At 44.4% G+C, this 14,417-nt stretch overlaps 1 protein-coding gene across 3 annotated transcripts in view; it reads right to left on the bottom strand.

Annotated features, from left to right (window-relative positions):
* Positions 1 to 1,857, bottom strand: part of PEX5 (peroxisomal biogenesis factor 5) — a 42,068-nt gene extending 40,211 nt beyond the window's left edge. For 2 of the 3 annotated variants that reach the window (XM_027856387.1, XM_027856390.1), the window contains exons 1-4: positions 1,813 to 1,857; positions 883 to 1,115; positions 745 to 780; positions 107 to 239 (exon numbers count right to left, since the gene is read on the bottom strand). In XM_027856387.1, coding sequence (XP_027712188.1) covers positions 107 to 239; positions 745 to 780; positions 883 to 1,029 — 316 coding nt within the window. In that variant the 5' untranslated portion in view covers positions 1,030 to 1,115; positions 1,813 to 1,857. Of the gene's footprint in view, positions 1 to 106; positions 240 to 744; positions 781 to 882; positions 1,116 to 1,628; positions 1,646 to 1,812 lie in introns of those variants that run through there. The other variant, XM_027856389.1, reaches the window with a different exon arrangement.
* Positions 1,858 to 14,417: the final 12,560 nt, after the last annotated feature.

Below are 14,417 nucleotides of genomic sequence, written 5' to 3'. Positions count from 1 at the left end.
AAGAAAGAAAGAAAGAAAGAAAGAAAGAAAGAAAGAAAGAAAGAAAGGGTCTCCCAAAACGGCACAAAAATTGGCCATCTCCCCTCCCAACAGGCCCTGGACCCACCTCTCTGGGGAGCCTGGCGGAAGCTAGACTGTTCAATTTCTTGCATTTCTGCCAATAGATCATCCATCTTGAAGGTTTGGGGAGCCCGGGACACAAGTGGGGCATTCTGGTCCTGAAGGAATTCAGCCACCAACTGTCAGGAAAGACACCATTAAGAAGCAATAGGAAAACTCTTGGGCTCAAAGGGAAAAGGGGCCAAAAGATTGGGGAGACAGAGAGGCCTGCAAACTACAGCATACAAAGACTTACAGGTGAGAGAAAAAAACATAGAAACTACAGACACAGAAACAAAGAAACTAGAAACTCCAGAGTCAGAAGCATGCAAAAGGACAGAAGAGGAAGCCAAAGCACATCAGGCCGGTGAAGGAGAAAAAGTGGAATAAAATCTAGAGGCAACACAGAAAAGAGGTGAAAAGGTATCATAGGATCACAGATTTAGAGCCATAAAGGACCTGAGAGGTCACCTACTCCAACTCCCTCATTTTGCAGTTGAGGAAAGTGGGCCCAGAGGCCCAAGGTCACGCAGGTAGTAAGTAGCAAAGACAGAATTTGAACTCAGGTCCTGCAATTCCAGCGCTCTTTCCACTGGGGCAAGGAGACAAGAGAAGAGGTGGCAGAAGGGAGTCTTGTATGTTTACCTCATTTTCAGAAGCCACTCCCAAAGGCTTGGAGACCTAGGAGAGAGAGAAGTAAAAGAAGGCAGTTATGGTGGTGCATAAGTTTCCCCCCCCCCCATATCCTACCCATCCTGTACTTCCCACTTCCACAATACTTACCGATTCAGGTGCTGGGGTTCCTGGGGGCCAGGGGGCAGGCTGCAGCCCTTCCTGCTGCAAGGCTTTGTCTTGGGTAAAATGACCTGCCAGCTTCATGAGTGGGTTGGCCCCACCACACTCTGCCTCCACCAGCTCCCGCATTGCCATGTTGACTGCAGGCCTTCTGACGGGCAGGAAGAAGTTTTCCACTCGGCACAGTCCTAGGAGGTGACCCCCCTACCCCAACTCCAGCCCTAGGTTGGTGGGGAGAAAAAGGAGATCCCCTCTGTGTCATAGCAAGCTGGCCATCTGCACCCCCTCCGGGCATCTGCTCTCTCCCCACAACCTCCACTTCCGACACGACCCCCCCCAAGCCAGGGGTCCACCCACCCTGCCACCTTGGGAAGGGACTCCTGCCCAGGCTTGGGGTGGGCGGGGAGGGCTGTTTAGCAGCCTCCCTACCCGCAGCTATCAGGCGGCTGTAGGGGTGCCAATCAGCAGCTGCTTGGCCAGGGGTCAGAGGACAGAGGTCAACAGGCCCCGTTATATCCCCTCGAAGGCTCCAGACCCCAGGGAACACCAAGCCCGGGACATCTCCGAGGCAGGCTGGGAGCCCTGGGCTAGACTGGGCTCTCCCCTCCGGGGTCCAGAATGGAGACCCGAAGGGAAGAAGGGGCAACCCCCACTACCAGGACCCCAGCCTGCCCCTCCCCCGCCCTCCTCCCCGCCGGGGCCGGGTCCTCCCCCTCTGCCCACCGAGCCCACACCTGGTCTAGCTCCCCGGCCCGCTGTCTGCCCTGGGATGTCCCCCCGACACCCCGGACATCACCTGAATCCCCCCCTTCCCTCCTGCCTCCTCCCCCTGCTCCAGCCCCGCCCCCGGGGTCCCGCGAGGACAGGAAAGGGCGAGAGGAAGCTCCCCCTCGGCCCCCCTCGGCCCCCCGCGCTCACCGCCACGCGCCGGCCGCCAGACCTGCTCCGGGCGCGGGGGTGCGACTGCGGGGCGGGGGCGGAGGCCGGGAGCCGGCCGAGAATGGAGAGAGGAGGGGGCGAAGGGGAAAGGAGGAGAAGGGGAGGGGAGGGGGAGGGGCGGGCCCCCCCAAGCGGGCGCGCGCTTAAAGGAGCCAAGAGCCGAGGAAGAAGAGATGGTGGAAGAGAAGGGAGGAAGGGGCGGGGCCCAGTGGGGCGCGCGCTTAAAGGGACCGTGGCGCGGGCGCGGGAAAGGCCGGGTTCTTAAAGGGGGTGGCCCCTTAAAGGGGAAGCCTCAGACCGGCGGAGCGGAGACCCGCCCTCCGAGCCGAGGCCTTCCGGGATGAGCTCCCGCCCCTCCCAGAGCTTAACGTCGGTTACCGCTTCCCTGCCGCAGAACAGGCCTCGGGCGCCTGCCCCGCGGGCGGCTGGGCCGGATCCCGGACCTCTCCCCCCCGCCCCGGCTGGCGCGGCCGTCGGTGCCGGCCCTTACCGGCCCTGAATGCCCACGAGTGGGGTGGCCGAAGCGCTTCATGGGCCGGCCTGGGCCAGCCTGGGCCTCAGTCTCCTCCTGGGCTTGGACTTCTTACCCTGCGGTCCCCGGACTTTTTTTTTTCTTTTCAAATAGATGACTATTTTCAAGCCGTCGGTTTCCCTTGTACTCATGTGTATTTCACTTTACGCATTTAAAAAACGTTCTGAGAAGGGAGTCCGTAGGTTTCTAGCATTGACATGGCACTGACATCACATGTGTTAACTCATTCGGACCCTCACAACAACGCTGGAGGCTCGAGCTGTTTTACAGATGAGGAAACTGACGCAGATTTAAGTCACTTCCCCAGGATCATACACCTAAGAAGTGTAGGAAATAAGAACGATAGCCGCTGCACCACCTAGTTGCCTGATAGCTAGCATTTATGGAGCCCTCTGCATATATTCCCTCATTTGAGATTCCCGGAAGGTTAGTACTATTCTTGTTCTCATTTTACAGCTGAGGCAATAGAAAATGGCAGAGATTAAATGACTTGCCTAGGGTCAGGTAGTGTCTGAAATATCATTAGAACTGGAGTCTTCCTGACCTGAAGGTCCACGGTTCTATTCCGGATTCCTCCTCCAACTGGCTTACTCTGCTCCAGGCACTGTGCCAAGGGCTGGAGATAATAATTAATAATAATGATGATAGCCCTTAACGGTTTGCAAAAGTGTTTTCCGTGTGTTTCCTCATCATCTTCACAATGGCCCTGTGTGCTTTTACTATCATTTTGCAGATGAGAAAACAGAGGCAGACAGATTAAGTGACTTGCAGAAAATCACAAAGCTAGTACAAAGAAAGGCAAAAATCCAGTCGTTGCCTACAATGCCTTGCTACCCTTATAATGAGGGAGACAACATGCAAACAACTATGTACATAAGAGTTATATACAAAGCTGCAGATTGAGACACATTTTGGGGGAACATGGCCAAGCTGGTTGTTTTCTTTGACTATGCATATATGCTACAAAGACTTTGTTTTTTTTATTTTTCAAGTTGTGAAAGAGGTAAATGTTTGTTCTCTGAAAAATAGGAGCAGGTGGATTTTTGATCTCTGAAAAAATATACATATACAGGGTAAATTGGAGGTGATCTCATTGAGAAGACACTAGCATTAAGGAGAGCCAAAAAAGGCTGGTTTACAAAGGTGGGATTTTAGCTGAGATTTGAAGGCAGAGATAAGGAGGGAGAGCATTCCAAGCAAGGGAGGACAGTCAGACTGTCAAAGGGGTCCGTACATGACACACCAAAAAAGGTTAACCTCTGGACTAGATGTCTAAGGTCTATTAACCCCTCTAAAAATCCTGTGAACCTCAGGGCAGTAGTGCCAGACTTACTGCTCTCTCCTGCTGAAATACTGCCTTCTTTCTTCCCTTGGGCCAGCTTTATCTTTTGCTGCTTTCTTGTTTTTGGTGAATGTTTCTAGTGGCTTATTCTCTTTGTTCTCAGCAGCAAAGGATTATGGATGTAGTAAGACATCTCCATAATCTTGGAAAGGGAACCTCAGCAAAGATATTGTCTTATTGTCAGGCCTCCAACCACTGTCAAACCTAGGTTCTCCCCAGGGAGCAGGACAGAGGCACCAAGGAAAGGGGGAGGAGAGTAGGGAATCACAAGAAGGACAAGTAATGTGCCCCAGCTATCAGGAGGTAGCAATACAGGATCTAATGATCAAGAATATATCTGTATTCTAAAATAACCTCACAGGTTTTTAGGGAAATCCATTGAGTTGGGGGAAAGGAATGAAACTGGGAGTTTTGCCTATCTGAGTTTACTAAATCTATAGTGGATTACAGAAGATGAAGGTGGTATATGGCACTCTGGATATAGATAGCAGAACTCACCTTAGAGATCATCTAGTCCATCTACTTCATTTACAGGTGAGGAAAACTGAGAGCCAGAGAATTTTGGTGACTTGCCTAAGGTCATTAAGATGGTAACCCACCCCCACCCCCACTGCAGTTGCTTTTCTCTTTGCTAAATGGCCCCAGTTCCTTCAAACAACCCCTGTATGACCCCATTCTGGAAATTATACTTATGTTGATGTAGTCTTAAGTCCTAATAGCTTTTCTGACTGCCATGTTAAATTACTGACTTGAGTCTCCTAAACCCTCTAGGTCAATTTTATAAGAATTATTACTCCCCACTCATATACCAGCATCCACCTTCATCCCCACTGCCATTTTGTACTTGTGCAGTTGATTAAAAAAAATCCAAGTGTAAGATTTTATATCATCCCTATTAAATTTAATTTTATTTCCATAACAAGTATTCTTAATGCCTCCCCACGTTGGGGAAGTAAGTCTAGAGTTGCAAGGGAGCTTGAATCCACCTAATACAACCCCTGCATTTCACAAATAATGAAATTGAGGCTTAGGGAGATAAAGATTTGCTCAAAATCTCATAGGGCGTATAAGAAGTGAGATCAGGGTGACAAGGGAAAGGTAGGAAAATATGCAGATTTGGAAATATACCCGAAAAGTCACTAAATTGTGCAGTGAATAGAGTGCTGGACCTGGAATCAGAAAGACCTGAGTCAAATCCTACCTTAGACATTTAACTTGCAGTTATTGCTCTTGAGAAAGGGAAAAATATACCCAACTGAATGGAGAATTCTAGAGAATAACAAGGAGAGATAAGGTTTTCTTAAATGAGTAATACAGAGAAATAGAAGAAAACTATAAATTGGGAAAGATAAGAAATCTCTTCAAGAAAATTAGAGATATCAAAGGAAAGTTTCATGTACAAATAGGCATGATAAATGACAAAAAAAATGTATTTTAAAAAGTATTTAACAGAAGCAGAAGAGATTAAGAAGAGGTGACAAGAATACAAAAAAGAACTATACAAGAAAGATCTTAACATCACCAATAACCAAGATGGTGTGGTTACTGAGAGCCAGACATCCTGGAGAATGAAGTCAATGGGCCTTAGGAATCATTGTTAACAATAGGGCTAGTGGAGGTGATGGAATTCCAGCTGAGCTATTTAAAACACTACAAGATGATGCTGTTAAAGTGTTGCACTTGATATGCCAGCAAATTTGGAAAACACAACAGTGGCCACTGTATTGGAAAAGATCAGTTTACATCCCAATCCTATAGAAGGACAATGCCAAGGAATGATCAAATTACTGAAGAACTGCACTCATATCACCAGCCAGCAAAGTTATGCTTAAGATTGTGTAAGCTCGATGAACCAAGAATTACCAGAAGAGTAGGATAGTTTCCAAAGAGGCAGAGGAACTAGAGATCAAATTGCCAACATTCACTGGATTATGGAGAAAGCAAGGGAATTTCAGAAAAACATCAACTTCTACTTCATTGACTACACTGAAACCTTTGTGTGGATAACAACAAAACATGGCAGGTCCTCAAAGAGATGAGAGTACTAGATCATCTTACTTGTCTTTGAGGAATCTGTATGTAGGCCACAAAACAACTGTTAGACCTGAACATGGAAGAGCTGACTGGTTTAAAATTGGAAAAGGAGTATGATGAGGTTGTATAGTATTACTTTATTTAACTTATATGCAATACATCATATGAAATGCCAGGCTGGATGAATAAAAAACTGGAATTAAGGTTGCTGGGAGAACAATCAACAATCCCAGATATGCTAACAATTCCACTGTGATGGTAGAAAGTGAAGAGGAATTAAGAAGCCTCTTGATGAGGGTGAAAGAAGAGAATGTAAAAGCTGGCTTGAACCTTACCGTCCAAAAAACTAAGATCTTGGTAACTCGTCCCATCATTTCTGGTCAAATAGAAGAAGAGGTTCAAAGATCACTACAGACAGCAACCACATCCATGAAATTAAAAGATACTTGCTCCTTGGAAGGAAAGCTATGGCAAATCTGGACAGCATTCTAAAAAGCAGAGCCCACCTTGCCAACAAAAGTCCATATCAGCAAAGACATATATACAAAGATCATATAGACAAAGGTCCATATAGTTTTTCCAGTAGCAGTTATGGCTGTGCCAATTGGACTATAAGAAAACTGAGCACCACAGAATCGACACTTTCAAATTGTGGTGCTGGAGAAGATTTTTGGGAGTCCCTTGAACAGCAAGGCGATCCAGTCAGTTAATACTTAAAGAAATTAATTGAGATTATTCATTTGAAGGTCAAATATTGAAGCTGAAGCTTAAATCCTTTGGCCATGTAATGAAAAGATAGGATTCATTGGAAAAGACCCTAATGTTGGGAAAGATTGAAGGCAAAAGAAAAGGGGGATGGCAGAGGATGAGATGGATAGATAGTATCATGAAAACAATGACCATGAACTTGGACAGACTTCAAGAGATAATGGAGGCAAGGTTCCTTAAGAACTATGCCTGCTCTACAGCATTACAATAAACTTTTGCCAATAATGGAGGATAGAAGGGTCTGACATACTATGATCCTTCGGGTCACAAAGAGTCAGACACAACTGAACAACAACAAATATGACCCTTGACAAATCATCTAACCTCTGTCTTCCTCATCTGCAAAATGGGGATTGTTGTTCATCCTTCATTCTTGAAGAGGACCAGTGTCATCATGTAGCGCTTACCTCCCAAGGTTATAGTGAGAATAATGAGATAATATTTGTAAACTAATAATAAATAAATAGTATTTGTGAACTAAAGTGTTTTATAAAACTTGAAGTACTTACATAAAATGCTAGCTATTATTATTATCCAGTAATAACACTGGATATATTTCTCAAAGAAAAAAAAATGGACCCTCATATGTATACAAATTGTTATAGCAGTTCTTTGTGGCAAAGAACTAAAAAACAAGAGATGTCCATCAATTGGGCAGTGACTGAACAAATTATGGTGACATACATGCATGCGTACACACACACACACACACACACACATATATATGTAATGGAATATTATTGTTCCATAAGAAATGGTGAAAGGGACGGTTTCAGACATTTCTAGGAAGATTTATATGAATTAATACCAAGTGAATTGAGCAGAACCTGGAGAACAATTTATACAATAACAACTTTCTAAAGAAAACTAGCTTTGAAAGACTTAAGAACACTCATCAATGCAATGGTGAGCCACACAATTCCAAAAGGTCAGTGATTAAAGAGCATACCCACATCCAGACAGAGAGATGATGAATTCAAGCTAGATTTGCAAAGACAGAGGATGAGCCAAATGGAGAATTCCGTAATTTTAATATTTCAGAGCAATATTCCATTTTCTTTTACATAGGTTAGTGCTGATTAGTGGACTAGGAAAGGGAGAGAAGTATTCCTGACTTCCAGCATCAACCCTGGCCAGCCAGAAGTAATTTCTCTGAATAACATTTCATGTACTTAATGACTTTTAAAATTGCATTTATAGATATCTGTATACATGTCTTATGTGCAAAGTCAGCTACTTGTGCAGAGTCAGTTTGAGTTGACCCCATTTTGAAACCTTGTTTAGACTTTGGGTATATGTGTAGCAAGCCTGCAGGAGATAACCATCCAGAAATACCTCCACAAACCTGCCCTGATCCATGCACAGCCATTTGAGAGATGCACAGGAGGTACTTGCCAGACTCCTGAAGATCATAGACATTGCCAAAGGACTTGACCCCATAAAGCTATAGCTATATGGGTTTCTTTATTCACCCTATTATAATTTTGCTCATTTTGTTAGTTTTGTGTGTGTTGTGGACCTGTTAGCTTTTCTGTAAGCTCCTTCTCATTTCTGCTTGGACTGATACCAGTTTAGGAACTGAGGCCCTTGTACTGCAAGTTTGCCAGTCACAGTTTGCGTTGATGAAAGGCCCATTGTGTGGTCTCTAGCTACCTCTCTTGTCAACAGTTTAACTCTTCACAGGAAAAAAAAACTATGCCAAAAGGGAGGGAGGAAGTAGTTGATCCTACCATTTAAACACCTGTAGATTGACTTTATTACCTCTACCATTTGAATACTCACAGATTGACTTTATTAAACTGCCAAAGTCTATGGGCTACAGATATTTTTTAGTGTCCAGAGATTAATTGAGCCATTGGATAGAGGCTTTTCCAGATCCTGCTGACCACTAACACTGCCACCAAGGTTGTCAAATGGACGACCTGGGTACATTACTCCTATGTAAAGCCTACCATGATTAACCTGAGCCCGGCAAAGGACACAACCCCTGAATAGTCCCTAGACCCAATTAGGGTAAAAAGAGACCCCCAATAACAATCAGTGATTCTTGGCCACCTGTTTATTTGTCCCTGATAATCAGGACTTTCTCCTTTACCTGACCTATCTATTGTGCATTTGTTGCTTGTGTTTTATGCCTTGCTTTGCATCCATGGGGTTGGGAGAACAGGAGAGCCTAACACGTATGTGCATCTGAACCAACATACTGGCTATGCTTTTAATTAGACCAACTGCTAGGTATGTGTACATGCCCTTTTGTCTTTGGGGGAAGGGATGCTCCTGGTGGGTGTGGGAGCAGACATCAAGGACTTGTGTGATTATTATTTTGCAATCAATAAGGCAAATTTAGGTACACCACCAATGCACTGCCATACGCTAGAAAAATGAGTCCTCCCACTTATTCACTTTTAATTGGGAAAAGATCACTAACCTTTCACAATTCTTAAACACCCTCCCCCTCCCCCCTTGACCTTGCAACATGTGGTCAGGCTACCAGTTCTATGTTATGAGCAAAATGAAACACAAGGTCAGGAAATGGCACGGCAAATGAAATAGAATTATGCTCTATCCCTGAAACAAAATGTGACCATTCAGAAGGGAAAAGGCCTTCTGAGAATTTTTCTTAAGCCAGGAGGCCTGGCACACACAAGCGGATTTTTCAGGATACCCCCACAGAGATTTTATTTCCTGTGTAACAAGAAAGCTTATTACTGGCTCTCCTCAAATTGGATGAGCAGGTGTGGGCTGGGGTGGTGCTTTTTGGCCTCCAGCCCAAACCTACTCTGCCTCCTAGCACACACTAAAAAAGCAAGTGTACAGTCATCCAAGTTTCTGCTGAATCCCCCTTTAGTGAATGAGACTGAATGCAACTTTCCCATCCTATTACCCATGTGTGGAACTGGCTGCAGTCTGGCGCTCCTGAATAAAATGAACAAATATTTACAAGTATTTGTTAATGAAATCACAGACCCAATAGAGGACCTTAGAAGTGAGGTCCATGCCTTACAAAATAGGCTGGCTCTGGATTCCTCCTGGCAGAGAGGGGAAGGGTATGAACTCTCATAGGTCAGGAGTGCTGCACCTGGAATTCCTCATCAATGATATTCATACCCATGCGGACTAGGTTTGGAATGCATGGAACAAGTTCCAGAAGGATGGGAAGAAACCCTGGTCCCTATGGGAATGGCTAACCTCTTAGCTCCCAAATGTCTCATGGCTAAAGTATACATTTGTGGGTTTTCTCTTGTGTGTCCTTATAGGGATTATATTTGTATTTACAATGCCTCCCTTGGTGCAAAGAACTGATAACCCAAATTGACTCCTAAATTACAAACAGCAGAGACTAAGATGATGCAGTTGAAGATAATGGATCCATATAGGTCTGATTTGGTACTGTACCATAAGTGTGGGTAGTACCAAAGAGGGGATTGTGCAAAGTCAGCTACTTGTGCAGAGTCAGTCTGAGTGACCCCATTTCAAAACCTTGTTTAGACTTTGGGTATGTGGGCAACCAGCCTGCAAAAGATGGCGGTCTGGAAATACCTTTGCATGTGTGCACTAATCTCATCTCCTCATGATTACATGAACCAATCAACATACTTTTGCCCTTATATGGAAGTTGTTTACTCCTGTCTATAAAAAGCAGCATGCTGTTTGAATCTGAGCCGGTAGCACCCAACTGCTTGCTGCCTTGGTATGCTAAATAAAATACTTTATGTTTTTCATTTCCTGAGTTTGCCTCATTGACCAGGATGAGGCCCAAACCTAGATTTCTTTTAATGCTTGCCTCATCTAATAAACTGTAGACTTGTTTACAGCAGTGATGCCCCATATCTTATTTAATTTTTGTAATAACAGCTTCTCTCCCCAATACCTAGCACAGTATCTGCACCCAGGTGTTTGTTAAATGGCAAATTAATTCCCTTCAACTAATTTAGGGCCTTATTGTTATCCCATTGACGTTTGCTGCCATTTTAGAAGGGACGTCTCTGCAAAGGTAAGCATTTTATCTGAAAAAAAGAATCACTGGTGAAATGTCAGGCACCTAAATGAGTGGGATATTTGGAAACGGAGTGGTCTTTACAGTGCCCCTTAAAATTGTACCCCTTGGGTAACAACCTGTTCGCTTCATGAAGCCAGTCCTGTGAATGTGGTGATTGAGACTGGAAATTAAATATCAAGTTTACTTAATATGTACCCAGGACTGCTAGGTACTTTGGAGGGATATAGAAAAAAAGTATAAGCTCTTTAAGATCATAGATTCCCATAAAGCTAAGAAAGAAATTACAGCAGTATAGCGTTTGCAAATTGTTGTAAATCAAGTTAGATTTTACAATTGAATGTGTACAGCAGCAAGAACTGTTGTTCCAGTTCTTTTCCCTAGTTGTAGCAAGAAGTTTATTAGGGCCCTCTGATCAATTCAGCTCCTCTCTACCCCCGCCCTGCCCGCCATCCACTTGATGTTTTAGGATACAAGGGACAAGTAACCAAGACTAGGGGAAGTAAGGAGGTGCCTGAATTTCCAGGTTGTAAGGGTGAACTTCTTTTAAAAGGATTTTTAACTGGTTCATTTTTTCCACACTGCTGTCTGCTGGGGATAAACCTAGAGTTTTAAAGTGGAAGAGCTGACTGACTACTAGCGGTCTGCCTTTGATTTCAGTCAAGAGAAGAGCCAGCTTTGGAGGAAGCGCGCAGCTGCAAAGAGTTCCATTTTCACCTTCGCCCTGTGCCTCTTGGAGATTGCAGCAAGCAGAAATAGGAGTATTTGAATTTCTTTTCCCTGTCCCCATTAGCAATAGTGGCTTATGGCAGAAGCACATAGACTCAAGTTGAGAGAACTCAAATTGAGGAAAGATTCTGGGACACAAAACAAGGACTTCTGCAGGTCCTAGGATATGGATTCTCATTCCGTACCAAGGACATACCAATACATCGAGCCAGCATTTCAGCTGAACCCTAAACTAGACTCAGTAAAGACCATGGCCAAATATTGGAATATATCCAGTTTATCCAGCAGAGACAGCAGTATCCACACAGAATAGCATGAGGCTATCATGAGAAGACAGACGGACCCAGAGGTACATGCTGCTTTGGCCATATGTATTTGATATGTTTTTGACCTCTCTATTAATCTCTGCCCGTGTCCATTCCTCCCAGACTTCGTGGGAGATGGAAACCTAGGTTTATGGGTGAAATGGGTTGTTGCTGCTGTGGTTAATATGCCATTTCATTAAATACCTTTGCTTTGAGCTAATTGTGGCCTCTGGCTGACTAGAGAAAATGGAAGCTCCTTAGTTATTTTTTCAGGAACATAGACCCACAGAATCCTATTACACTGGCTACTCATCCTTCAGTGATTCAACCTTCAAGTGCAATTTGGGTTTCTATATAGTCATGTGACATTGGCCAACTCCCTTAATCAAACAACTTCAGTTTCCTCACCTGTAAAATGGAGTTACTAATACTTACACTATTTAGCAAAAGGTTCTTATGAGGAAAGCAACTATAAACTATAAGGTAGCTATATAATCATGAGCTATTACTACAATGAATATCTTTCAGCCACAGAAAGTAGTCACCACAAGCAATGATGTCTTCAAATATGAGGATCTATTTTGCTGTAAAACCAGCAAGTAGATATGCTTGGGTAAATTCCAGTTTCTCTTAAAAATTACATTTGCTGGTCATGTGGATCAGGGATAACAGCTTCATTGGTATCCTCTCAATTTTAGGAGAAATTGAGGAAGGCCCCCCAGTGTGTTAAGAGACATATGTCAAATTTATGGGAGAACATGGAAAAAAGTCCCATGGGATGGGCAGGCAGGATGTGTTTTGATCTGCATTATCTGAGAGAATTTCAAAATGTATGAGATCACAGATCCACTTGAATATTCAAACAAGGTGCAGGCAAATCATGCCTGAGAGATGAAATGTGTGCCTATATCCTGTAAGATACTAGAAAATATCCCTATGATGGGGTATAGGCCCAAGATGAGACCTTTGGCCCTTGCCACTAAAAGAATATGACTCCTATTTGTCTAAGGAGAAAACCCTTAAACTTTTTTTGACCTCACTCTGGTCTCAAACGGCTACCTGAGGCTATATTCCACTCAATGGCTTTTTCTTATCCATTCTCCTTATCTCCCTTTGAAAGCCCTAGTCCCACTTTTGATCCTCTTCCTTCCAGTTCCCTTCATTATCTATTCAATCTATCTCTTTCCAGTCCCTCCTCTGGTCACCCAAAATTACTTGAGTATATATAAGATCCACCCTGGCCCCCATTTAAGGACTGAGACTTTCTCATGTCCCTCTGGCCTGTATGGTTTTGATGAGGATGGATCTAGACCCCAAAATGGAAGAACCCTGGACTTTCCCACAGGGCCAAATCTCTGGCATTCGCCTGAGGCTATAATCCCATCACCTGGCCTTTCATTGTGGCTACACCCAATCTCCCTTCCATTGTCTTACCTCCCTATGGCCCCTGGCCATTTCCCACACTTAATCCTAGCTAGGCTCCACTGTCCAGGTCCCAGGAGTCCTGTTCACCCCAGCTTATTGGCCACTCCCATTCAGATCCACTCCTAGATCCCTCCCACAGTCTTTCTGTATATAAGTTCCATCCTATCTCCATTAAGATGCTCAGATTTCTAAAATCTAGCCACTGCTCAGATTTTCACAATCTAGCCAATAGCCCACAGATGCTCAGATTCCTTAAGAGTCTAGCTAATATGGCGAATCTTCAATAAACCTTGTTTTTGGCTAAAAGAAGGCTTGGGTTGAATTCTTTCAGGCAGGATGCACGTGTTGTGCCCATATGGGGAAACTGCCTAACCCCAAGTTCTTCTCCAGCCAAGACTGAAAGGTATGTAAGCCTCCCCTCCCTTCTTTCTTGCTCTGCAGTTAGCATTGCTCTCCAAGCACCAAGGCTTGGAGGTGCTTTTTGGGCAGACAGTTACAAGCCTGACGCTCTCAGGCTCTTGGTCCACTGGGTCGGTTGAAAGCCAAGGACTTGGGTACACCTTCTGCAGCATAGAGGACAAGGACAGACGCCATATCCAGAAGTTTATGCTCAATTCTGTTAATTCCCTCGATGCTAGGGAATTGGGGAAAACTGCAGTTGTTTTTTGGTTCCCTGAGGCTTACTTACTCCCTTCCCTCTGTACCTCTGAATCCTCCTTCATGGAGGTTACAGGGAAAGTTAGAACAGATGGATGTTCTAATAAACCTTGTCTTTGACTGAAAGCAGGCTTGGGTCGAATTCTTTTGGGCAGGACCCACGTGTTGTGATTTTGGGGTCCCAGAACCCCTAAACCCCTAAACCTCATCAGTTTATCTCTAATAAACTTTTTCTCTGGCTGAAAGAAGATTTGAGTTGAATTCTTTCAGGCAAGGCTCACACACAAGGAGAAGTGTGAGGCATGCAGTAACCACCCTGGCAACATGGCAGAGGATTTTCCCACGGTAATGATCACAGTAACTACCTTGTCCCTTGTTCCTTGCTAAAGCAATTGGATTGGAATGGGCACCCCATGCTCCACTGCTATATGAGCTTGTCTACAAGACTAGGGAATCACAGAGATTTCAGAATTTCCACCATTTGCTCAAATCCAGCCAAGCACTCTTTAAATGGAATAAGAAAGTTTTTTTTAAACATTCTTTTGTTTGTAACACTGGTACTGTTGAGAGTTAGGGGTTTAGGGGTGCTGGAACCCCAAAATCACAACACACATGTCCTGCCTGAAAGAATTCGACCCAAGCCTTCTTTCAGCCACAGACAAGGTTTATTAGAACATCCAAAATATTAGGCAGACTCTTAAGGAGTGAGCTATTGGCTAGATTATAAGTATCTGAGCAGTGGCTAGATTGAAATGGACGGGCCGAGAGTAACCAGACACACGCCAAATTAGAAAA

The sequence above is a fragment of the Vombatus ursinus genome, unplaced genomic scaffold (genome assembly GCF_900497805.2).
Source record: "Vombatus ursinus unplaced genomic scaffold, bare-nosed wombat genome assembly UNPS02011431.1, whole genome shotgun sequence".
NCBI classification, from domain to species: Eukaryota; Metazoa; Chordata; class Mammalia; order Diprotodontia; family Vombatidae; genus Vombatus; species Vombatus ursinus.
The sequence above is the reverse complement of the archived record's forward strand: the minus strand, read 5'-3'. Positions and strand labels throughout refer to the sequence as shown.